The 24,964-nt window shown below is 33.4% G+C and overlaps 2 protein-coding genes across 3 annotated transcripts in view; both read right to left on the bottom strand.

Moving 5' to 3' along the window:
- Positions 1–13,933, bottom strand: part of LOC125819945 (nuclear pore complex protein NUP107) — a 33,856-nt gene extending 19,923 nt beyond the window's left edge. Inside the window, 6 exon segments of the mRNA XM_049499349.1 lie at positions 1,479–1,604; positions 1,706–1,737; positions 2,592–2,707; positions 6,584–6,653; positions 7,852–8,183; positions 13,726–13,933. Of these exon segments, the coding sequence (XP_049355306.1) occupies positions 1,479–1,604; positions 1,706–1,737; positions 2,592–2,707; positions 6,584–6,653; positions 7,852–8,183; positions 13,726–13,805 (756 nt within the window). The 5' untranslated portion in view covers positions 13,806–13,933.
- Positions 13,934–17,584: 3,651 nt separating this feature from the next.
- On the bottom strand, positions 17,585–21,921 carry LOC125819986 (jasmonate ZIM domain-containing protein 1-like). 2 transcript variants are annotated; one of them, XM_049499397.1, is made up of 5 exons: positions 21,699–21,921; positions 20,671–20,788; positions 18,833–19,029; positions 17,988–18,045; positions 17,585–17,891 (listed from the first exon to the last, which is right to left on the bottom strand). In XM_049499397.1, the coding sequence occupies exons 1-5, from the start codon at positions 21,838–21,840 to the stop codon at positions 17,804–17,806; spliced, it is 603 nt and encodes a 200-aa protein (XP_049355354.1). In that variant the 5' UTR covers positions 21,841–21,921; the 3' UTR covers positions 17,585–17,803. The 2 variants fall into 2 exon arrangements, with proteins under 2 accessions (XP_049355354.1, XP_049355355.1); XM_049499398.1 differs by having other exon boundaries at positions 17,804–17,891; positions 20,671–20,782.
- Positions 21,922–24,964: the final 3,043 nt, after the last annotated feature.

Below are 24,964 nucleotides of genomic sequence, written 5' to 3'. Positions count from 1 at the left end.
TGATCTCAAATAATCCTTGCCTGATGAGCTATAATTTTTGGGGTTGCATTAAGTACAGGTCTATATTTTTTATTTTATTTTATTTTTTGATAACCGAGAAATCCATCTGTGATCCGCCCTTTGGGCCCGCCCCTCTACCCTTCTCCACTTAAATACCGGGCTTCGCTTTGCATGGTGTGGGGCTTGAACCTGCGACCTAAGCCACAAATCCTCCACCTTTTGCCACTTGAGCTAGGCCTTGGGGGCAGTACAGTCTATATTCTTAATATGGTATTACTGATGTTTCGTTACCCAATGTTGGGCCCCATATTATATTACTCCATGCTCCAGATATTTTTCAGGGAGTGTAGTCAAGTCCGTTTTTTAGGTCAAGTTCGGTTCAAGGTACATTTCTTCACAAAGTCAGTTAGAGTGCTTGCACATTTACATATAAAGATCAAAACCTATAACCAATACGGTTTCTAAGGATCTGCCTAAGTCTGTACTTCTCTAATATACATATAGCTTGTACTTATGTACATTGCATGTAAAGCTTGCAGTGACACATTTTTCGAAAAAGTGGAATATGTTCCAAATTATTCAGCAAAAATGCCTTAAAATTCTGAAGAAACACTGAAAATATTGGTACTATTTTCTGAAACTTTACACCCTAACTATAAAAACCAACCAGGAAATATGATTAACGAAAATGGCAATCATTGGTTTAATGAGAAACTGAGATTGTTTTGTTATAAGGTGTTGAATGATACCATTTGTTCCAGGGGACGTCCAATAAAATTGTGATACTATCTCTTTTTTCTGTTTTGATAAGGTACTGTGATACCATTTCATCACAGTAGTAGTCATCAAAGTTCACCTCAATCATCCACATTCAACTATCCAGGGAGCAGGATAGTTGGAGCCTATAGAAAGTTGACAAAGCCATCAAGAAGATCTGGATCTTGATACCTACTTGTACTTTTTGGTGTATTTGGTTAGAGAGGAATAGGAGATGTTGAGAGTCAACTGCTTTAGGCATTTTGAAGGCTAGATGTACTGCAAAATGCAAATTTGTTTAGTCAGTCCAACTTGTATCCTGCTGTTAATGCAGAACAACTTCAGGACTTTATTAACTCAGTAACTCACTAGTTCTCGCTTAGATAGTTAGTATAGTTAGCCAGAGATCTTTTGTAAGCTCAAATGCCATATCTTGTAATTCTTGCATCTTCTTGATGCTGTTATTCATACCACTTTATCAAAAAACTATTCAAGGAGCAGGTATGAGATGCACAAAAACAATGTCATAAATATTTCTAATTAAGTAATTAACTCAGACATGTAAGACTGCAAAAGGGAATGGAAACATCCCGGTTAAATTATGAGTTTGACTGATTTGAAGGAATAGAAACGGACGGATAGGGAAGACCACCAAAAATGAGAGAACTGCAGAAAAAATGTGCTAAAACCAAGTTAAAATTTGTCATTTACTAACTCATTACCTTTCTATCCAAATCAAGGGCTTTGGAAGCTAATCCTTCAAGCCACTGCACAATGCGGAGGCACAGTTGTGCAGTATGATTCTTCACTACAAACTGGCAAGCTTCTAAGTGTGAAGTAGTTGGTAACTGTATAGAACATCATATGATACAGAAATGTTAAACATAAAAGAAAAAATCACACTAAAACAGCAATATTACTGGCTTGTTAACAACTAAAGATACATCACCATGATTAGGTCTTCGGGAAGTTCTTCATTTCCTACAAGAGGATGAAATGTTCAATTTAAATAACAAGTTACCATATAAAACAAGAGAGCTAACATCAAACCGTGAATTTGAGCAGGAAACTATTTTCTGCTATGAAAACTTCTGCAGTAAAATGACTGAAACACAACAAAAACATATCCAATTTATAATGACATTAGTGAATTATTTCCCACAAGAAGATCGAAGATTTACTACACAGTTAAAGTGACTCATGTCCACAAATCCTTTTTCAAGTGCCAAATGCAGACTACATATTTGGCAATCACTTAGGAGAAAGAACATGAAACGCTTTTTGACAACATACAAGGGAAATGGCAAGATCTACATTTTTCAACCTTTTCTGCATCTAACATGAATTCTAATATTACATAAAAAGGTTATCTCCAAGTGTCAACTGCGTGCACATAGTTTCATATTTATAGTTAGATGGAAGAAAAATATTCACTCCATCCTACCTATGAGAAATGACTTTTTGTCATCAAAATTATTAAGTTTCAAGTTGACCATGATGTCCACTAATTCAAATTTCCAAATTGAATCTTGGACACTTTAAAACTACATTGAGAATACCATCTACAATAATGATTAGATTTTCACGATATTTATTAGTATGACAATTTTAAAAAGAAAATAATCAAACTTAATTAAACATCAAGAGTTCATTTGAGTCGTATGAATTAAGATGAATGGAGTAACAACTAAGCTTTTCCCAAAGACATAAAAAAAATTAGAATGGTAACATGTCCAATACATGCACAATTCTCTCACTACCAAAAGTAAGATGTGGCAAAACTTGTCTAGTGATAACTCAAGAACATAAGTATTAAAAGGCTGACGACTTATTACCTTTTCCATAAAGATGCCACAAGAGAGACCATGAAGCTGCCTCGTCAAGCAAAATCCGAGCCTTCTGTCTCATCAATTTGTCCTCCATAACTCTGTGCATTTCATTAGAACCGTACCTACAGGAAAAAATTATAAAATATTGCAGTCTCACATGAAAACACAACAGATATATCCTCTATTTGGGACTAGATTACAATGTTCACAGTAACATTGGAGGATGTACCATCAATTTCACAAATTTGGCATGTTAGTTTCTTTTGTTTTACTATTTTAGTCACTACAACCAATTTTTTTATTGAAAATGGTATTTGTTTCTATTTCTGTAGAACAGTAACATATGTACTGAAACCCGTATTTACATAAGGAACTCTAAATACCGACCTATCCCTATAATGAGTCTAAGACATCAATGATAATGATAGAGACAGTATCATTAGAGTAAATTTGATCACACCAAAAACAGAGAGTCAATGCAATTCAGCTTAACTTGTTGCATACTACTCTCCCTATTCTCAAAAACTCTAGGTCCTTATCTTTATTATAAAAATAACTTTCTCTAGAGAACGGAGAGAATGAACCATTATTTTACTAAAGGAGGAAAATCCTCTTCACAACAGCAGTTGCAGGTGATACTGTATAGTGAGTTAGACAATTGTGTGGGAAAGGAGGAAAGGAAAACTTGAAAGGGACTTACTGTCAATTGAGGTCTTTGTATGATATTTACTACGGAGAGAAGTTTCTCTGCTGCTAGTCGGAGAACATATTTCCATTACCCTTGCTTGCCAACAAGGGCAGATTGATACACTGAGATGCAAAGGATTTACTGGAACCAAATAAAACAAAGGAAGACTAATTGCTAATTCAGAAACAGTTTGGGGACCTCCAACTCAATTGGCCAGAGACACATTCAGGAACAAGCAAATCAGGAGTATCTACAGTCTGGGTTTTAACGAAATGTCCTTTTTTTCTCCTTTTTTTAGACTACAGGAGAAGTGCAAGAGTTGAAAAATCATCTTGAAAGAGTAACAATGTGACTCCAAACCACAGCAGATTTAAATGATTGCAAAAAGGATGCATCAAGAGAAGAAAAACAAGAAGGTTGACAAAGAGCCCTTTGGACCAAAATGGAAAAACTAGTCTAAGATTTTGGGGACTCTCTTAGGCCTCATTTGTTTTCATTAAGATTTAAGACGTCTGGATTTGAATGCATATCTGAATGATTAAGATAGTCTCTAGATCTAAACACTGAATGATTAAGATTGTATGTTTCCAATCCAACATCTAAATGTCCATAATTTATTTATTTGTAAACATAATAAATATACAATTCAAATTTTAAATTTTTTTTATAAAAACATAAATTTAATAAAATAAAATTATTATTTGATTAAAAAAATGAAACATTCATGGTCGCTAATGATGGGGATAGTTTATAGCAGCGGTAATGGTTGATGTTAATGGCTAGTAATTGTGGCGGTGATAGTTGTGATTGTGGAGACGGTTGGTGTTGTAATGACTGTGTGATGGTGGCAATTGATAGTGGTGATGATGGTTGTGATGGAGAAGCTATGTTAGTAGCTGGCAATGTTGATGGTGATGGCGGAAGAATGTGTGGTGGTTGACAATGCATTAGTGCTAATTGTGATGGTGGAGGTGGTTAGTAGTTGAGATTGGTTGTAGTGATGGTAGTGGTTGATAGCGGCGGTAGCGGTGACAATGAATATAATTATAATGATGGAGATGGTAGGTGTGGTAGAGACTGACAGTAATAACGTGGTTGGCAGGAGTGGGGGTTGTGATGGTAGAGGTGGTTGGCGACATGGTTGACAATGGTGGTGGTAGTGGTTGTCATGACATAGGTAGTTAGTGGTGGTGGCTAGTGATTGTACATTGTAGATAGATAGTGGTGAAAAATTATCCACACAAAAATAATTCTTAATGATATTAAGACTTGTTCAAACTCTTAATGGTCAAGACTTATACAGACAAAATAAGTGCTTAAATCTTAATGTAAATAAATGCACTTAATGGCCTAAGGTCTGAACATTAGATTCAGACGTCAATTGAGTGCAAACAAATGAGGCCTTATTCTGATCTTCTGGGAGGAATGTCAACCTAATTTTGAGATCTGAGTTTTTTTTTTTTGATAAAGAACAAATTCAGTATAGGTGATAATTTTGAAATCTGAGTTTGTGAATCTGGATAAAGTCGGAGAGAAGTTTATCCAGTTTTTCCAAGTTAAAGAAGATTCAAAATATTTCTGCAACAAGATTTGAGATTGTCAATCACTTCAAAGAACCCAAGCATGTAATTATTGATACTTGAGTATTTTTGGATAAATTTTTGGATAAAAAACACACTTATGTGTAGGGGTGGAAAATCGTCAAAACGCACCAAACCGATAAACCAAATCAAACCCATTATTGGTTTGGTTTGACTTGGCTTGGTGTTTTAAGCAAAAACCCGACCATAACTGGTTTGGTTTGGTTCTATTTTTACTTTAAAAAATCAAACCGAACCAAACCGAACCAAACCAAACCAACATTATATTATTTTTTTTGACATAGGTAATTGTCTCTATTTCTGTAACACAGTACAACCCTTGTACTGAAACCATATTTACAAAAGAACTCAAAATCTACTATCTTACCCTTATAATGAGTCTAAGACATCAATGATAGAGACAGTATCATTAGAGTATATCTGGTTACACCAAAAACATAAAGTCAAAATACAATTCATTTTGACTTGTTCTATAGTATTCTCCATATTCTCAAAGACACTAAGGTTCCTCTCCTTCCATATTGTCAAACCGACATTATATTTATACAAATTTCATAAACATTTTATACTTTGAAATATTTATAATATGTAATTTTTAAGTATTTGTTGAACTTTTTCATAATTCATATTCTTAGCATATTATTTCAAGTTTGAACTTAAAAGTTTGATGGTACAAGAAACAAGTTTGATGGTACAAGAAGGATTTATAGAATTATAGTCCATAAACATCTAGTAACTCAAATAAAGCCCAAATAAAACCTTGTTCATTTTCAGTATCTCTTATTAATAATACTTGTCTTATGGGTTTTCATTATCTTTATTGTTGGTAACACTATATTTTAGTATAACGACGTGACTTATTTCACATTTTTTTTATTTTCTTTAAAGCGCCATATAATTATTGTATGTTACTAGGACAACAGAAATATTTGGAAGCATTAGGTACATATTTTGTGTTGCAGAGACACTATTGGGGGAAATCTATGGAAAAAAAAACCAACTGAACGAGATCAAAAGACCGACTCTTGTTGGTTTGATTTGGTTTATAGATTTAAAAAACCAACATAGTTGGTTTAGTTTAGTAAATGAAAAACTAAACCAAACCGACCTATGTACACCCCTACTTGTGGGATTCTATTAGTCTGATCTTGCAGAAGGAACGTCAAGCCAATTTCAACATCTTAGTTTGTTAATCTGAAATAACTTCAGAGAAGTTTATCCAGTTTTCACCAAAGTTAAGGAGGATTAAAAATTATTTCTGGGGCAAGAATTTGAGATTATCAATCACTTCAAAGAACCCAAGCATGTAATTGATGATACTTGAGTATTTTTGGATCAAAAAAAGGTGCACTGGAAGTAACTACAAAACTAACAAACAAAGCCATAAGCAAAAGCATATTCTACCATACATTTCAGATGAATTGAATGTCCACCTGTCCTTGTAGCCTTATTCCAACAAAAATCCAGAGCAGCACTTTACGATCTCTCAACAATTCATCTCTTTCCTTTTCTTTCTTTTTCTTCTTTTTTCATTTATTAACTCGTCTATTTCTTATTCCTATAGAATCAAAGGTAACTTCTGGAAACTCGTATTTTAACCAGTCAACAATATACAAAACAAATTGTCAGCCCTCACTAAAAGATATAAAGAGTCAAATAGAGATATTCAATGTGGGATAGAATGCACTACAAAAGAGCAACATACGTACCTAATTGACTCTGAGACTTCACGGCAACAATTCTCAAAATGTAATATCAAATCAGGGATAGAAATTAACCCTACAGCAAATTGAAACAGAAACAATTACATCAAATTCTATAACATAGTTCTTCATTCATGGCATACTAAGAAAATTTTCTCCTTAAAGACAGATAAATTAATCTACGGTGCATAGTGTCCATATATCTACAGTTCAAGTCTTTCCAAAGCCCAATTCAGGCCGTATATAAGATCTAGCAATCCTAACATGTCCTATCTGTAAACAAGTGTGTGAACCAAACTATTTGAAGTTTGATTTTTGAAAACACCAAACTTTCTTTATTCCACATGCATGATCCATGCCAAATAAAGAAGAGTATGTCTTAACAGAAATAATTCCAGGAATTTTTTTCTGGCTCTCTCTCAGTTTCGTATTGAATCCATCAACATAAGGATTTAAGAGCTTGAAATGTCAACTTTAACATCAGATCTGTGTAAGTTACAAGAAAACATGTAGACATCTTGGATATGAGATTTCATCAGAAAAGAAACCATAAGCGCACAGTAAGAAAATCACTAAATTAGTACATTAGTCTATGAATCTAAATAATGAGCATGCAGAAAATCCTAAAGGAAGCTAAAGGAACACAAGTTAATTACACAAATCAATATACAGAGCTTACAAATATATATCATGCCTCTTTACTTCTCAAACTGCACTTAGATATTCAAGACGAGAAATTCCTTTTTAGTCCTAAAAGAATCAATAAATCAATCAATCCACTACACTTCAATCCCAAACAATCCTAATAGACTAATAATTTAAAAAAATTAGAATCACAAGAAACTTTTTTGCAAATATTAAAAGAAGAAAAACTCTATCAATATGGAAAGTCCATTATTTTCTATTTGTTCATGGGGAAAAGGTCTATTATTATTATATTTCAATTGTGAATCTGTCAGATGTCTAAACACAATATTCAAGTTGATATGACAATATGATTCAGCTCTTCACAAGATTATTTAAAATATATTCCAGGTTCTCTACTCTCAAAACATCATAATTCAAGGCATCACTGCAGTTCCTTTTACTCATTTGATTTTTATTTTTTTTTGTGTGTGTGGGTGGGTGGGTTGGGGGGGAGGGTAATTTCAAAATGTAAGCTACATAATAAGCAACAACCCAAGCATTTTCTTTCTGTTGATTAAAGAATTGTGACCTTGCGCTCCACCGTAAATAAGTCTATAACTAGTTTAAAACAATCATATAATAAGCACCTTGAAGAGCTGAATCCAGTAGGGAGGCAAATAAAGTAAATGTTGAGTCTCCACTGTCTTGTGATGCATCATGCTCCTCCTTGCAAGTTCTAAGGGAAAGGCTTCCACCTCGACGAATCAAATCAGTATCTGTATCTGATATCCCATGGCTATCAAGAGAGGGTCTCCTCCTAGAAGCAGTTTGTATTCCAGAAGGTGATAGATCAGCATCGATACTTTCAACTTCTTGTTTGATATTCTCCATAAAAAGTGCACCATTCAATCTGTTTTCACTGATCCTAGCAGCGGATCTTTCCCGATGAGGAGATAGGCTTGAGCCTGAACTCCTTTTCCTGCTCATGGTACCGATGCTTTAGTGCCAGTATGAACTTTTTAAAAAGGAAAAAAAAACATACACACATTAAGAATATATGTCTAGCTCATTAAAACCAGCATATAGTTGTTACAAACATATAAGCAAGAGACCTTTTTTTTTTTTTTTTTTTTTTTGATAAAATAAGCAAGAGACCTTCAACCACCACAGTCTAAATACTTTCAGCAAAATAACCGCTCCAGGTCCACTATACACAAATCCACATTCTCTTATAAACCAATAGGAGTATCCAATTGTATTAGTTCAGTTATCTTTCTCCAATGTTTTGTTAGGAAGTTCAGTGTTTTTCTTTATAACCATGGCATACGGGCGGCGGGCCAGCTTGCGCGCACCTCAACTAATTCCACAGAGTACTTGTTACCTCCCACCAGCACAGCCCAAAGGCAACAACAACAACAACAACATACCCAATGTAGCCTGACATAGTGTGGATTGGGGAGGGTAGAAAGTACGCGGACTTCACCTCTACATCAGAGGTAAGGTAGAGAGGTTGTTTCCAAAAGACCCCCGGTTCAAGGCAAAAACAGTCTAGGAAAAGACATAATGGAAGTACAATAGATAATAAATAGTTTTTTTTTTGAATCCATACTTTGTTTATTCCATTTCTTCATCAAAGTACAAAGGAGGGGGGTGAGACCTTACCTCCGAGAGAACACCAAAAATACATAAATTTCTTAAGTAGAATCCTAGAAGGATGTCAAAAAAACACACACCTAAAGTACCACTTCTTAAAAAAGATATGACTTAAAAGTCTAAAAAACTTCTTTCTATAAAAATTGCATTTATCTTCCTGATACTGCCTAACTAAGCAGAACCCTCACCTAATATGGTACCCTCAAGTCTAAAACAACAGATAGTAACAGAACAGTACTACAACAAAATAATACTACAATCAAACTACATGAAATCATAGATAGTCACAAAAATCGAAGAACAAGAAACTACAAGAGTAGTCTATGACTACTACTAGTAAGGGCAACAAGAAAGGACTCCTAGCGACTAGTATGGACGCACTCCTACCTACTAATCCTCTACCCTAATTCGTGTCCTCCACACCTTCTTATCTAAGGCCATGTCGGTAAGCCGCAACTATCATGTCCTATCTAATCATCTCTCCCCAGTACTTCTATGGTCTACGTCTGTCTCTCTTGAATCCATCCATAATCAACCTTTCACACCTCCGCATTGGGGCATTTGAGCATCTCCTCATCACAAGCACGAACCATCTCAACTTCGTTTCCCGCATCTTGTCTTCTGCCAAAGTCACTCCAAACTTCTCTCGGATATCTTAATTTTAAATTCTATCAATCCTAGTATACTTGCACATCTATCGCATTATCCTCATCTCCGCCACTTTCATCGTCTAACTGTGAGAATTCTTGACTGGCCAACACTCAACACCATACAACATAGCTAGTCTAACTACCACTCTATAGAACTTGTCTTTAAGTCTAGGTGGCACCTTTTAATCACACAAGACTTTGGATGCAAGCTTCCATTTCATCTGCTCTGCACCAATACGGTGAGTGACATCCTCGTCAATCTTTCTATTTCTTTGGAAAATCGAACTAAGATACTTGAAGCTACCTCTCTTTTGGATGACCTGCATGTCAAGCCTCACCTCCACATCAGTTTCATGTGTCATCTCATCGAACTTGCACTCCAAGAATTCAGTCTTGGTCCTGCTCAATGCCTCAACCTGAACCATTTAGACTTCAAGGTTTGTCTCTAACCTCTAAATGTTAACTCTGTTGCGAATCTCGTCAATCAAAACTATATCATCCGCAAATAACATACAGGCATAGCACCTCACCTTGAATATGTCACGCCAATACATCCATCACTAAGGCAAATAAAAATGGGCTAAGGGTTGAACCTTGGTGCAACCCCATTAACACAGAAAAATGCTCTTAATGTCTTGACTCCATCATACATGTCCTTAATCAACCTAGTGTACGCTACAGGTACACCTTTATCCTTCAAGCACATTCATAGAACCTCTCCAAAGACTTTGTCATAAGCCTTTGGTCGATGAACACTATGTGTAAGTCCTTCCTCTCCCTATACTGCTCCATCGACCTTCTTACAAGATGAATAACTTTGGTAGTCGAACATTCTGGCATAAATCCGAATTGGTTCTCGAAGATAGTCACAATCTTCCTCACTCTCATCTCTGCCACCTTCTCTCAAACCTTCATAGTGTGGCTTAGCAATTTGATATCCCTATAGTTGTTGCAATTCTGAATGTCACCCTTATTCTTGTACAACGAAATCATAGTACTCCATCTCCATGCTTCAGGCATCTTCATCATCTTGAAAACAACATTAAACAACTCAGTTAGCCACTCCATACCTACCTCGCATGTACTCTTCCAAAGTTCCGCCAGAATCTCGCCTGGGCCAGTCGCTCTACCTCTATGCATCTTCTGATCTGTGGCGAATCTAAGATTTTATGGCTATGGGTGCTCATTATTTTTAATGCAAAATTGTATCAACCAAAGATCGTAATTGCAAGCTAATTTTCCTATAAAAGTAAAATAGGAGCGCTAGTTTTTCAATTTAATGCACTATTCTTTGGATTGGTTAAAAAAAATACAAGCAATATACTTTTACAACTACAAATAGAATGTTAGAAAAACAAAGTAAAAGAGTAAAAAATGAGAAAATTATTCAGCTAAAGAAAAGTGTTTTGATGGAGGATCGATCTCACCTGTCTTCCTAAAATGTGACTTAAAAAAGCTTTAATTTCACAGCCTCTAAACTAGAGCACCTATTAGGCTTTATTGTTACATGGGTCTTTGCCATTCTTTATATAGTAATTTTGGTATTTTCCTACTTAAATATATATAGTTTGAGCCAAGATCAATGGGTGCTCGAGCACCCATAACACACTACATGGGTCCGCCCCTGCTTCTGAATAACACCCTTAACCTCCTCAACCTTCATATGCCTACAATACCCATAATAGCAACGCCTTTAGATGTGCTCCAAATCCCCCAACACAATGTTTTTGTCCCAATCTTCATTCAAGAGTTTATGGAAGTATGGTTGTCATCTCCTACTAGTAAGTACCTCCTCCACTAGTACTCCATCATCCACATTCTTGATGCACTTCACTTGATCAAGGTCACGGGCCTTCCTATCTCTAGATTTGACTAGCCTGTATAACTTTTCATCCCTACTTTTGTCCTTTAATTTTGCGCACAAGCACTCGAGGGCTGCTATTTTTGTCGCCGCAATCACTAACTTCACCTACTTCCTAGCCATTTTATCCTTGTCCTTACTCATCGGTCCTCACCAACTTCGCGTAAGCCACCTTCCTCATCTACACCTCCCTTGTACTTCTACATTCCCCCACCAGTCCCCTCTATGCCTACCAGATCGGCCTCTCGAGACACCCAACACCTTTCTAGTTGTCTTCCTAATGTAACTGGCAATTTTATCCCATATATTGTCCACATCCCTACTACTCCCCCAACTTCTCTCCTATCTCCTGGGAACTGGCCATAGTCAAGCTGCCTCATTTGATTCTCGGATGGTCATCCATGACCCTCTTCTTCCTCTCTTTCTTGAGCTCTAAATCCATCACCAAGAGCTTATGTTGGGTCGAAAGATTCTCACTTACGATAACCTTATAGTCTTTACAAAGACCTTTATTGCCCTTCCTAAGGAGCAAAAAGTTTATCTAAATCTTGGCCACCGAAAAATGAAAGGTAACAAAGTGATCCTCCTTTGAGAAACTCGAATTGGCTACCAACAACCCAAAGGCTCTTACGAAATCCAAAAGTGTAACTCCATGCACATCATCATAACCCCTCAGGGATGGCCCAATATGCCCATTAAAATCTCCTCTGACAAAAAGCTTGGTATACCTCTCACCACCTCATCTAAAACCTCCTAAAAGCTCTTCTTATCCTCTTTGTTCGAGCCCGATTGCAATGCATATGCATTGATAATGTTTAAAGTAAACCCTTCAATGGCTAACTTAATCGCCATCATCCTATTGTTGCCTTCCTAACCTCCACTACTTTCTCCCTAAGCTCTTTATCTACTAATATTCCTATTTTATTCATATTCCTCACACCTCTGTCCTAATTCCACAAGGTCTTGTTATCTCCCACCAGCATATATCGGATAACTCTATCCCCAAGCATTGGACAGATAAGAAGAATTCACTTAGCATTTTTGTTTCGCAAAGATTTGAATCTGGTTCTCAACTCACTTTATTGATCACTTGCTCAAACCCTTGGGTGTGGGTTTAACATTCATTATAAAACTATCAACTATAAGAATTCTCAAAACAATAGTCAAGTAGTTCTTAGGTTTTAGCATGTTCACAACATTGAAGGTGCACACCCTCTACCAATCCTTTGCCAATTTTCTCTTCCTCACTAGCATGCTCAATTGGTACATCCAAATGTCTCTATGCTAAAGATTTCTTTCACTTAGGTGTGCACTGCATCTTCTGTCAAAGGTCTAGTAAGGTTAATAGACCCAAAAGACTGATAGTTAATTTAGTGTCCCCTTACTTCATCTAATAAAAAGATAGCCATTTGATGTCCAAAAATTGGTTCAAAGTTATGGAGAGGCAGACAGACTTGAAAGCTTTAGAAAGAACTAGGAAAGGTGAACAAATACAGAACTAAGACCTGAAGCCATACCAGAAACAAGTGTCAACCTAAGGCATTATATATATGACTATGCACCCATCGTCCCATTGTTGCCAATTGGAGCATCCGTATAATTGAATGTTTTCTTTAAAATACATATATTTTTACTAATTCCACATTCATTATCACACAAGAATAGTAGGTGCAATGGTACTTCATATTAACTGAGTAAAAATTCTAAATCTAGCTCTAGCAAGAACTATGCCTTTCTAGCCCTCCCCACTCTCTTTTTCCACAAGACTAACTGTGAGTTCTCCAAGAAAGATCTTCTCTCTTTTTTTCTTTTTGCTACCGAGTTCGCGTATGGTAGGACTAGGGGGTCACTCCTCATCAAAAGGTTCTTCGATTTCAGGACTCAAAATTTGAGACCTCTAATCAAAGATGAAGAGATTCCAACAGTCCCATCACACCTCTCAGTGTTATGAGCCGAAAATCAAATACCACAATGAATGAATAGCATCGGGCTTCATAATACGAACACATCAAGCTCCTCCATTAGTTCAGAACTTCCTACTTCACGCATACAATGCACGAATAGCTATGCAGAAGCTAAGCCTACATCAATTGACAGTAATCAATCAATCAATCCCAAAATAGTTTAGGTCAGGTAAACCAATCATCACATTCCAATACTAAATAAGTTAAGGGTTTTCTAAAACTAAAGGTTTGCTGAACCTCCCTCACACTTGTGAGCCTCTAACCTAGCAAAAATGGAAGCAGGTGTAAGTGTGACAACTTAACTTGGATTTCAACTAGTTTGTGTCAATTACAATCTATATAAATGCAATAAAACATCGAAATAGGGAAAGTGAAAATTGCTGAAACAGATACCCGTATCGACGAAATCGCTCTCTTGTGCTAAGATTTTCTGGGTCGAAATAGCTAGGAGACGTGCCCTCGTCAATCTCCATCTTCAGAATATCAAAGATTTGACGGCACCGGAAGGCGAAAGGTAAAGCACCGGAGGTTTAAGAGCGGGAAGGGTTTTATCAAACTGTGTGGGACTGTGGGAAGACTGAAGAATAGGTTGTTCAATATATTAAAATATTATTTTATTTGTCTACTTTAAATTTAAAAAATTAATACAAATTAAATAATTTTTAAAATTTTGTTCTTAATGTTAAGCAATTATTTTTCGAATTAATTAAAGTATTAGTAGTTAAATTAGATTTTTAAAATACTATTAATAAGAATATTTGTTAGGAGATTGGGATGTTGTTATGAATGTGTGGGTATATTAGAAAAGATATGATTAGAAAAAGGATATTTGAGACAAGGGGGGAGTGGTTTCGATGAAGTACAAGATGCGGAAAGTGAGGTTGAGATGGTTCAGACATGTGATAAGGAGATACACAAGTACTTTAGTAGGGAGGTGTGAGAGACTGAGTTTGGATGGTTTCATGAGAAGGAGAGATAGATCGAAGAAGTATTGGAAAAGGTGATAAGACATACATGACACAGTTTCAACTTATAGAAGATATGACCTTAGATAAGAGGTTGTGGAGGACTTGAATTAGGGTAAAAGGTTAGTAGATATGAGTGTATGCCTTGTTGTTCGTCCATATTAGTAGTTGTAATATCACTATTGTAGTTTCTTACCTTCAATTTTTGTTACTATTTGTTATTTCTTGTACTTTAACTATCGTATTATTTTCTTGTAGTATTGTTTTATTACTATGTGTTGTTATTTTGTACTATATGTTGTTTCTTGTACTTTCATTATTATTTGTTGCTTTTTTTCTTGAGTCGAGTATCTATTACAAACAATCCTTTTATCGCTGAAATAAGGGTAAGATTTGCATACATTTTATTCTCACCAATATATTTGAATTACTTTTTCCTAAGATAAAATGGAAATATTTTTATAATAGTGATAGTTTAAATTACATAATTTGATCCGACGAACTAAAATTGATGGGGTAGATCACATTTCTTATTCACATACTAAACTTAAAACCCAATAATTCGCACTTGAATGGCCTCCTTAAGCCCAAATGTAGACTTTGGTCAACCCCCTTAAGTTTTAAAACTTCCAAAATTCAAATACTTTCTCAAACCACATTCAACCACCAATGAAAGCATATCATACGTCTTCGCAAGTCATAAATATCATTTCAAACCTATGGGGAGGGTCAAACATGAAAAAAAAGAAAAGGAAAATGCATAAGTACCTCTCAAACTATGCCCGAAATTTTAGAGAGACACTTATACTATACTAAGGTCCTATTACCCTCGAACTTATTTTATAAATAATTTTCTACCCCTTTTCGGTCTACATGGCACTATCTTCTGGGCATAGCGCGTGTTGACAATTTTTTCAAAATATCTGGTTGATAGTGCCACGTAAGCAGAAAAGGGGTAGAAAATTATTTATAAAATAAGTTCAGGAGGGTAATAGGACCTTAGTATAGTATAAGTGTGTCTCTGGGATTTTGGACATAGGTTGGGGATAGTTATGCATTTTCCCAAAAAAGAAGTGAAAAGTCCTGAGGATTGTTATAATAATGCAACAAAGAAATCATCATATTGATCCATAGTCCACACGAATAAAAAGTTGCCTTTGAGCCAGCAACTCGACAAGAATATATTAATCTCCCTTAAAGCTCAAGGAATTTAGGCAAAATAGATCTTAAAATTGGCATATCAAGTGATCCCATGGATAGTTTAACCACGATGACTTGATGAAGTCCATCCTGCTTAGCGAAATCTTGTTATTTATCCAACGTAAATTTTCACATATGAATTACATGAACAACTTCAATAGGTGTTAAACTAGTTTGAGAAATATTAGAATTTTGTGTTTAATTCAATCTATCAACATAAGTAGGATTTGTGTTGGCGTTTGTAGCATTATTTGTAGAGTTTTGGAGAGGCCCTCCCACAACCAAAGTCCTTGGAGGGATGTTGGCTGCCATGGCTGTTCTAAATCACCATCGCCAGAAGAGGAGATGGGCTAGGATTACCCAAAAGTATCAACCTATTGTATCCATGTCACTTTTTCGTAAATGTTATAAAATAAAGATACTGTACTAAAATTAAGAAGAAAGATAGATGAGAAATTATGAACTGCAGTATGTTTCTTTTCACTTACTCTTGCCTACTCTCTTTGTTACAAGAATAGGATATATATATACATGTATATACTTGGGCACCAAAGTATATTATATTTGCTATGTATATATTTGTGCACCAAGTATATTGTATGGATGACTAGTCTACAACACATCTACGTTATGTGTATATCTATCTTACACACAATGTATATTGTGTGTACATGTATAGTACAACACAAAACATATTATGTGATTATATTACAACACAAAATATGTTTATGTGGACATTCATTTTACAATACTCCCCTTGGATGTCCATGTAAAGAAATTTTTTAGTGAAAGAAAAAGTATAGTAATACACTTTGTTTGCTGCCTCAATAAAAATCTTGTCAGGAAAATTCAAAGGGATAAAACATTGGTTAAGGAAAAAAAGAGTGTAGTACGTATTTATTTTTTTAAGGGAAAATGCATAAGTACCCCCTCAGCCTATGCCCGAAATCCCAGAGACACACCTAACCTTTACTAAGGTCTTATTACCCCCCTGAACTTAATTTATCTATAATATTCTACCCCTTTTTGGCCTACGTGGCACTATCTTGTGGGCCCAGCGCATGTTGACAATTTTTTCAAGGATAGTGCCACGTAATCCGAAAAGGGGTAGAATATTATAGATAAATTAAGTTCAGGGGGGGTAATAGGACCTTAGTAAAGGTTAGGTGTGTCTCTGGGATTTCGAGTATAGGCTGGGGGGTACTTATGCATTTTCCATCACTTAATATCCCAAAAATGATGCATTTTGATCTTGTATCTCAACATCTCAAAGATTGAAGTTGGCAATGTCTTGGTGAACATATTTGCTAAATTATCACTGGAATGATTTTGTTCAAAATCTATTTCACCTTTATTTTGAAGATCATGAGTAAAAAGAATTTTGGTGAAATATATATATTTTTTTCTCCTTTTTATGTATTCTCCTCTTAGTTGAGATATATATGTAACATTGTCTTCATATAATGTTATTGCAATATATTTTTTCAAAAGAAGGTCACATATTTTCTAGATGTGTCGAGTTATTGATCTCAACCAGATACATTTACTTGACAATCACTCGGTTCGTGACCTCGTCAGCATAGACAAATTGCTCATTCGACTTGTTAGTAGCAACAATCAAGCTCTAACGAACACTTTCAATAAAATTAATTGTCTTGTGAAATGATTTATTAGATCAAACTTCATAGTTATTTGGGAAAATGCATAAGTACCCCTCCAGCCTATGCCCAAAATCCCTGAGACACACCTAACCTTTACTAATGTCCTATTCCCCCCCCCCCCGAACTTATTTTATATATAATTTTCTACCCCTTTTGGGCCTACGTGGCACTATCTTGTGGGCCCAGCGCGTGTTGACAATTTTTTCAAGGATAGTGCCACGTAGGCCGAAAAGGGGTAGAAAATTATATATAAAATAAGTTCGAGGGGTAATAGGACCTTAGTAAAGGTTAGGTGTGTCTCAGGGATTTTGGTCATAGGCTGGGGGGTACTTATGCATTTTCCCTAGTTATTTCCTACAATTTCATAATCAATAAACCTTGACACAATTGATCAGAATAAATAGTGAATCTATTCTTATATGTTGTCCATTTTGGATGTAGAGTGACAATAGCATGCAACATTGAGAATTACAACTGCAATAATGAGAATTGTTCAAGTTTTCTATACTAATAACATATACCTTTTTTGTATCATCAAATAAAATTGACTTACAACAATACATAAATAATTTGTTATATCAAGTTGTCCTAGTTACTAACTATTAACTTTTCCGACAATATCTCCGATCGAAAAGTTAATTATAACTAGAAATTGAGATCAAAATGATCTTCACGAGTCCTTGAAGATGATTGCAAAGGATTATGCATTTGGTATGGCGCTCTAGCCGTGTCCCTAGAAGACACCATAAATAAAAGAGAAAAATGTGAGATGTGGAAATATTTGAAGTTTGAGCATATGTATTAGTGATGCATAAATAATATTTCTTACCTATCTTTCCTCTTCTCAAGAAACCTATAAAGTGAAGATCTCCTTGCAATAGGTAAATCTGAAGAGCACAAATAAGAAAGAGACGAATTTAGTATTTAAACGAGTGCATGTATACATATTTTGAAAATCTTGCACCCATTGCTTATACGCTTGTTCCATTTATGTGACCATGTAGTCTATGAGTGATTGTATTTTCTATTGTCCATTTTAAGTATCATTTAAGATTTATCACATCCATTAAGAAAACATTAAATTAACAATATTTTTTTAATACAAATAAAGGATATTTAAGTAATTAAACTCTTCCTTTATGAGTTTGTTTACAATGTTAGTCCCAAATTGACCGAAGCTAACAAAGCCATAATTTTCATTAAAGAAGTTCGAAATATGAAAAAGTAAATATCAGAAGAAATCAAGGAGATTCAACATCTAATACTATATACTAAAAGAAATTGATTTTAACTTTGTATATACAATACTCCCTCTTTCCAATTTATATGACTCACTTTCCTTTATAGTCCATCCTCAAAAAAGACATATTTCTATGTTAACTAACAATTTAATTTTAGAATGCCCATTTTACCCTTAGTAAAACTATTTATAGTCACACAAACATTTATAATTCATTTTAGACCACAAATTTCAGAAGTTTTTCTTTCTTTTTTAACTTTGTGTCAAGTCAAACTAACTCATATAAAATGAGATGGAGGGAGTATAATTTTTCGTCAAAGAGCCTATCTAGCTCTGCCCCTGTAAATCGGGATAAAAAAGAAAAATTGCAATAGATTGACAACCAACATCAAACTTGTCAATTCGTGATGAATCGTCAGTAATAAAATACTTACCAAAGTTGTTGGCTCCATTAGTTTGACTGGTGGTGGTGGTCTGAAAAATGGCACAAGGGTTGTTAGAGATTCCTTTGCTAGCTAATAACATCACTGCTCTGGCTTTCTCTGCTGGAAAATCATCAAAAACCACCACTTTACCCCCATAAAATATAGACAATTGGGCTAGCTTTTGCTCCTTATTTGGTATTTCTTTGCTGCACAAGAAAAAAAAAAAAAAAAGTTTTTTTCTGTGTTTCGATTTATGTAATACTAGTTTCTATTGGTGAAGTTGAAAAATAATAAAGAAGAAAAAAATTTCAATATGAATTTCATTCAAGTTTCTAAAACAAATTAAGCTTTGCATGAATCAATAAATGGAACATTACAAGCAGGTTGTATATCAACTTTAGTAACCCAAAAATCAAAAAGAAAAAAATATAAGTTTTAGCATAAGCTCTAATAGTTTATTTCTATCCTCTCTATATATAGGTATTTTTCAAGATATTCAAAATGTAATTTGGTGATCCTAAATATAATTTATTGTATCTTAAATACAATAAATTGACAATGTTGTGTTACTTGAACAAATTTTGAACTAGTTATCAAGTCCAAAGCTCTACGCACATAGAATACCTTTAATGAACAAAACAATATTTTCTTTTATAGTGAATATGTTAACTAGAGACACAAACTCTTTTTTTAAGTGAAGGGTTCAACACACCTAAGCTATTTTTTTTTAGTTTAATACCTAAATTATTGGATGTGTGAGTTTCATATTTAAACTATCACTCATTAGTTAGAGAAACACACATCTCTCTCTTTTGTTACATAACACTCCACATGGACAAAACATTTCATTTTGACAAAAATAAAATAAATTATTAATATTAGTTAAAAATTATAAATTAGAATATCATTATCCCTCCAAAATAGAAATTATACTTTTTTAAAAATAAAATTTAAAATATTTTTCTTATCTCACTCTACCACCTCCTCCCATTGTGCCCCCCCCCCCCACCCACCCACCTACCCAACCCCCAACCCCATTTTTTTTTCATTTTAAAAATTTCTTTTATAAAAGTTTGTTTAAAAAAATCTTACTCCCTCCCCCTCCCCTTCCCCCCAAAAAAACAAAAAAACAGAACTGTTCCCATCTTTTATTCATGTGGCAAGATTTAAAAAAAATAAAAATAATAGAGAGTGTATTACACATCGATAACAATAGAGTTAGGAAGATTTCAATTTCAGAATAGAATATTGAAGTGCATAAGCAAATCTAAAACAAAAATCAGAAAACTAGAATTAAAGATATGTGAATTTCGAGAAATTTTCAAGGATTTGATTTTCTAAAGCCTTGACAAGATCCAAGAAATAACATATAGATATGATTTTAAAAAATTATATTGAGGTGTGTTTTTCAAACTAATGAGTAATAATTTAGGTAAAAAATTCACACTCTTAACAATTTAGATATGAAACTCAAAAAAAAAAAAGAATAATTTAAATATGTTTTTACCGCTTCACTTTTTTTTCTTCCTTCCTTACAACTTTTTTCACAACGCAACCTCAATAACAATATATTATTCATCCACCACATGTGGAAGAAACACCCCTATATACTATAATTTATAGTTATGTGATTATTTCTTCTAAATAAAATGACAGTGGTTGTGGTTGGTGGATAATTTAGTGAGTAAGTAGATGATTTTTAGATTTTTTATTCGGTGTTCGATATTCGTATTAAAAATATTATTATAAGATTGAGATCTTAATTTTAAATATTTATATTTATTCTAAAATTTTGTGTCAAAAATTATGTCACATAAATTGAATAAAAGAACATAATAAATTCAAACCTGCTGCTGGCTTTATTTATTGCACTTTTAGGAACATGATCTATTAATTTCTGGTCTTGCTCTGTTGTCTTAGTTGATGATTCTTCCAAGTTGGTCAACAAATCCTTGGTTGCTGAGGCTAATAAATAAATTTGCACAGAGGCAAATAAATAAGACAACAAAGAAAAAAATAATATATATATTTATATATATATATGAACATAATAAATTTAAATTAATTGATGAACCCTATATTTATTGTTATAAAAAAGGTTCAAAAATATCGAAAGAATAATCTCACAAAATTCACTATAGTGGATGTTGGTAAATGGGAAGGAAGAATCCTCAAAACCTTTTTATCCCAAAATAAAATAAAAAACTGATTAGCCAAATGTAGAAGATTTATGTTTTTCTTTTAAGAAAAAGTATAATTATAATTGTAATAGTATCCTAAGAAAAAAGGTAAGAAAATCAAGATAAACATTTAACTGTTATAATTATTATACTAACATTTATTTTCCAGGGAGAAAATCATAAAAGAAGTAAGAAAAAATACTAAGAAAATAAAAACAAACACGTAACAATAGTTGAGATCGCTTTAAAATTGGACATAATCTTTGATAGTCTAGTATATATGCATATAAAATGTATTGAGGTTATAAAAAAGATTTTTTTGAGGAAAAATTCAATTCATACTTGAATTTCACTAGCTCACTAAAAACTAGGCCTTCATCATTATCAAGTCAGCTCATAACAAATTATTAGACCAAGGCTGGCATAATCAAATTGGTTGAGGAAAATGAACCTCCAACGATCAAGTTGACCATCCTACCCACTAATGGACTATTTACAGTTTTATCTTTTCCGATTAAAAAAAGACGCTCTGAATTAGTTCGGTTCGATAAAACTAGATCTCCAATACACAATATGCACACTTGCAGGTGTTGATACTTGAGAAACATCATCAATTTTCTTCAAAGATAAAGGCATAAATGAAGTAGAAATAATGAAGCAAAATCAAAATACAAATATGGAAAAGTGAAAATTACCTTTGGCTTCTCCATTGTTACTAATTGTAAGATTTAGATCTTTGAGGTCTGCTTTTCCATTGAAATATTGAGTCAACAAATTACAAGTCTTCATCAAATGGGATTTCTCACTATCTAATGAAGAAAGTTGCCTATTTGACATGTTGGATCTATTCTCTTATTTAGCTTGAAGAAAAATGATGACTACTCTTCATGAGTAGGGGAATAAATATATCTTGAGTGGTAGGGTAGAATCAGTTTTACTATCTCTACAAGGTAGTATAAAATTACGTACATTTCATTCTTTTTAAATTTTATCGGTGAGATTACATTGAGTATGTTGATAGTGATATTGTTGGTGTTGGTGTTGTTGTTGAATGGTAAGGTTAGGTATACTCCTTCTGTCCCGGCCCACCTTGTGTAACAATGATGAGCATCAAATTATCTAATTTTTATAAGAATTCAGAGTTCAATATATTTTTAAAAAAATAAAAATTTACATAAAAATACTATAAATCACAATAATTAAAAGGCAAATAAAAATAAACGTTTTTAAAAATTCTTTAAACTATATCTAAATAATAAAAATGTATCACAAAAATTAAAGTGTGATACTATATTGCTCGTGATTTTGATGTACCGTCAATAGCTGTCTTTATCTCTTTATATATTGACCACATTTCAATTATTTAGCACGTTTATTTTATTTTCTTGATATACATGTGAATATCATAAAGACTTGTGGTCCAAATTGGGCCCACCAAAATAGTAGACATGCATCAGTAACACATTGTTTCAAATTCGAGCTTTGAAAATTATATTAAATATTTTGCAAATATTAAAATGAGGAGATAATGACTTTTTTCTATATTTATGTTTGTTATATTTTAATCTGATGTATAATTTAAGAAAATAAAAAAGAATTTTGAATTTTGTGATCTTAAATTGAAGACAGACAGATCTTATGATCTTAAATATGAGTAACACATGTTTCAAATTCGATCTTTGAAAATTCTACTAAATATTTCACTATTAGAATAAAAAGGTAATGACTTGTTCGTTCAATATATTTATTATATTTTAATCTAATGTGAAATTTAAGAAAGTAAAAAAAGATTTTTGAATTTTGTGATCTTAAATTAAAGATAGACAGATCTTCAGATCTTAAATATGAGTAACACATGTTTCAAATTCAAGCTTTGAAAATTCTACGAAATATTTCACTATTAAAAAAAAGATAATGAATTTTTTCTTCGTTCAATTTATTTATTAAATTTTAATCTGATTTTAGATTTTTGAAAGTAATGTTTTTTTTTTTAAAAAAAATTTTGTGATCTTAAATTAAAGATAATCAGATCTTATGACCTTAAATATGAGTAACACATATTTCAAATTCGAGTTTTGAAAATTCTACTAAATATTTCGCTATTAAAAAAAGAGATAATGACTTTTTTCTTCGTTCAATTTATTTGTAATATTTTAATCTGATGTGAAATTTAAGAAAGTAGTTTTTTTTTTAATTTGTGATCTTAAATTAAAGATAGACAGATCTTATGGCCTTAAATATATATCAGTAGAAAGTTAAAATTAAAAAAAATTGTTAGAAAAAAACATTTTTTAAACGTATTAAAAAATAACATGGTTAAAATATTGATAGTGTAATAAATTATTTGTTAAATATAAAAATATGTCATTTTTTTAAAAACTGACTAAAACAAAAAATGTGTGTAACGACTTGTTAAGTCGTTTCGAACACTAGACCTATTTCTCTCATAAAAGAACCTTACCGTAAATATTAATGAGAATCTTGAACTATTCGTATAACTATGGTTATTTAGTTGACGGATATTTATTAAGTAATTAATTTAGTTGATGATTAATAGGTCAAGTTCATAATTTATTTAATATCTTATACCACTTAGCTTGGCTCATATTTATCAAAATAAGTTAGTAGAATTTATCACTTTTTTGTACATAATTATTTTATTTAGAGAAGAAAAGAAGAAGGCGTCGAACAAAAAAGAATACGAGTGCATAAGGTAATAAGAATTCAATATATGCATTTTTTTAAGGTGAAGGTCATATGTTGTAGGTTATGGTTTATTCTTTGTGATAGAGAGACTCTTAATAGTGATTGATAGTCATCGAGTAATGCTATGAAATTTTCTATGTACTTAATTGTTGTGGTTGGATAATTCATGAATTGTGTCAATTGGTCTGTAATCTCAAGACCACGAAATTCATAATCTTGAACTTGTTCTATTAAAATGATGCCTTGAATAAAGAAGACTTAATGGACTATCGTTAAGGAAGTGGAAATAGATGATAATGAACGATGAATTAACTATATTGTTGGATCGGGTACCACGAGTCGACACGATATATTTGGATCGGATGCCACGAGCCGATACGATGTATTTGGATTGGGTGCCACGAGCCGACATGATATTATTTGATCGGCTGTCACGTTTCGGCACTATATTATGGATCGGGTGTCACGTTCCGGCACGGTAACATTAAAGAAAAACATAACAAAATAACTTAATATACTCAATCTCAAAGAACCCATTTCCCAAAAGAGCGTGATGTGGAAGCCTGAGTCCTCATGTGTGTTCTTGATATTGTTGACTGATTACGTACTTCCTTCAGTGTTGTTGCCACTTGTTCCTGTTGTTTGTTTTTTGTCACATGCTAAGTGTTATAGTTAATTTCATGTTATTATTTTATGCATATTGGTTTCTATTTTGAGTCGGCCGATGATATCTACTTAGTACATGTTGCCCGGTACTGACCCCTACTTGTATTTTCTTCGTTTCTCTTGTGGAGTGCAATAGTGTATCAACAGCTTCGACTCGCTTCAGCCCCAGCCAGTCTCTAGCACATCAAGTTTCAAGGTGAGCTATTCATTTTAGCTCGTGTTTGATTCTCTCGATCATGGTATGATTTACTTAGTTTACGGACACAAACTATTTTATTTATTTATTCTGGTATCTTGATACTCTTAGACTTGATATTTTGAGATTAGATGTCCTTGATGTGATGACACTTTCAGGTTTTGAAAATAATATGTGATAGACTCTTAGTTGATTTGATTTCTTAATTCCTTTAATAAGATTTGAGTTTTCGCATTATTATCGTATTTCATGAGTTGAATAGCTATTATAAATTGGGGTTGCATTCATTGGCTCACCCACCTAGAATGTTATGTGTGGATGCCACTCATGATTCATTTTGAATCGTTACAATACGTCATATAAATTAGGACATGGACAATCACGATTTAGCCC

This window comes from Solanum verrucosum, unplaced genomic scaffold, assembly GCF_900185275.1.
Source record: "Solanum verrucosum unplaced genomic scaffold, falcon-dt-bn FXZP01000229.1, whole genome shotgun sequence".
In the NCBI taxonomy this organism is placed as follows: domain Eukaryota; kingdom Viridiplantae; phylum Streptophyta; class Magnoliopsida; order Solanales; family Solanaceae; genus Solanum; species Solanum verrucosum.
The sequence above is the reverse complement of the archived record's forward strand: the minus strand, read 5'-3'. Positions and strand labels throughout refer to the sequence as shown.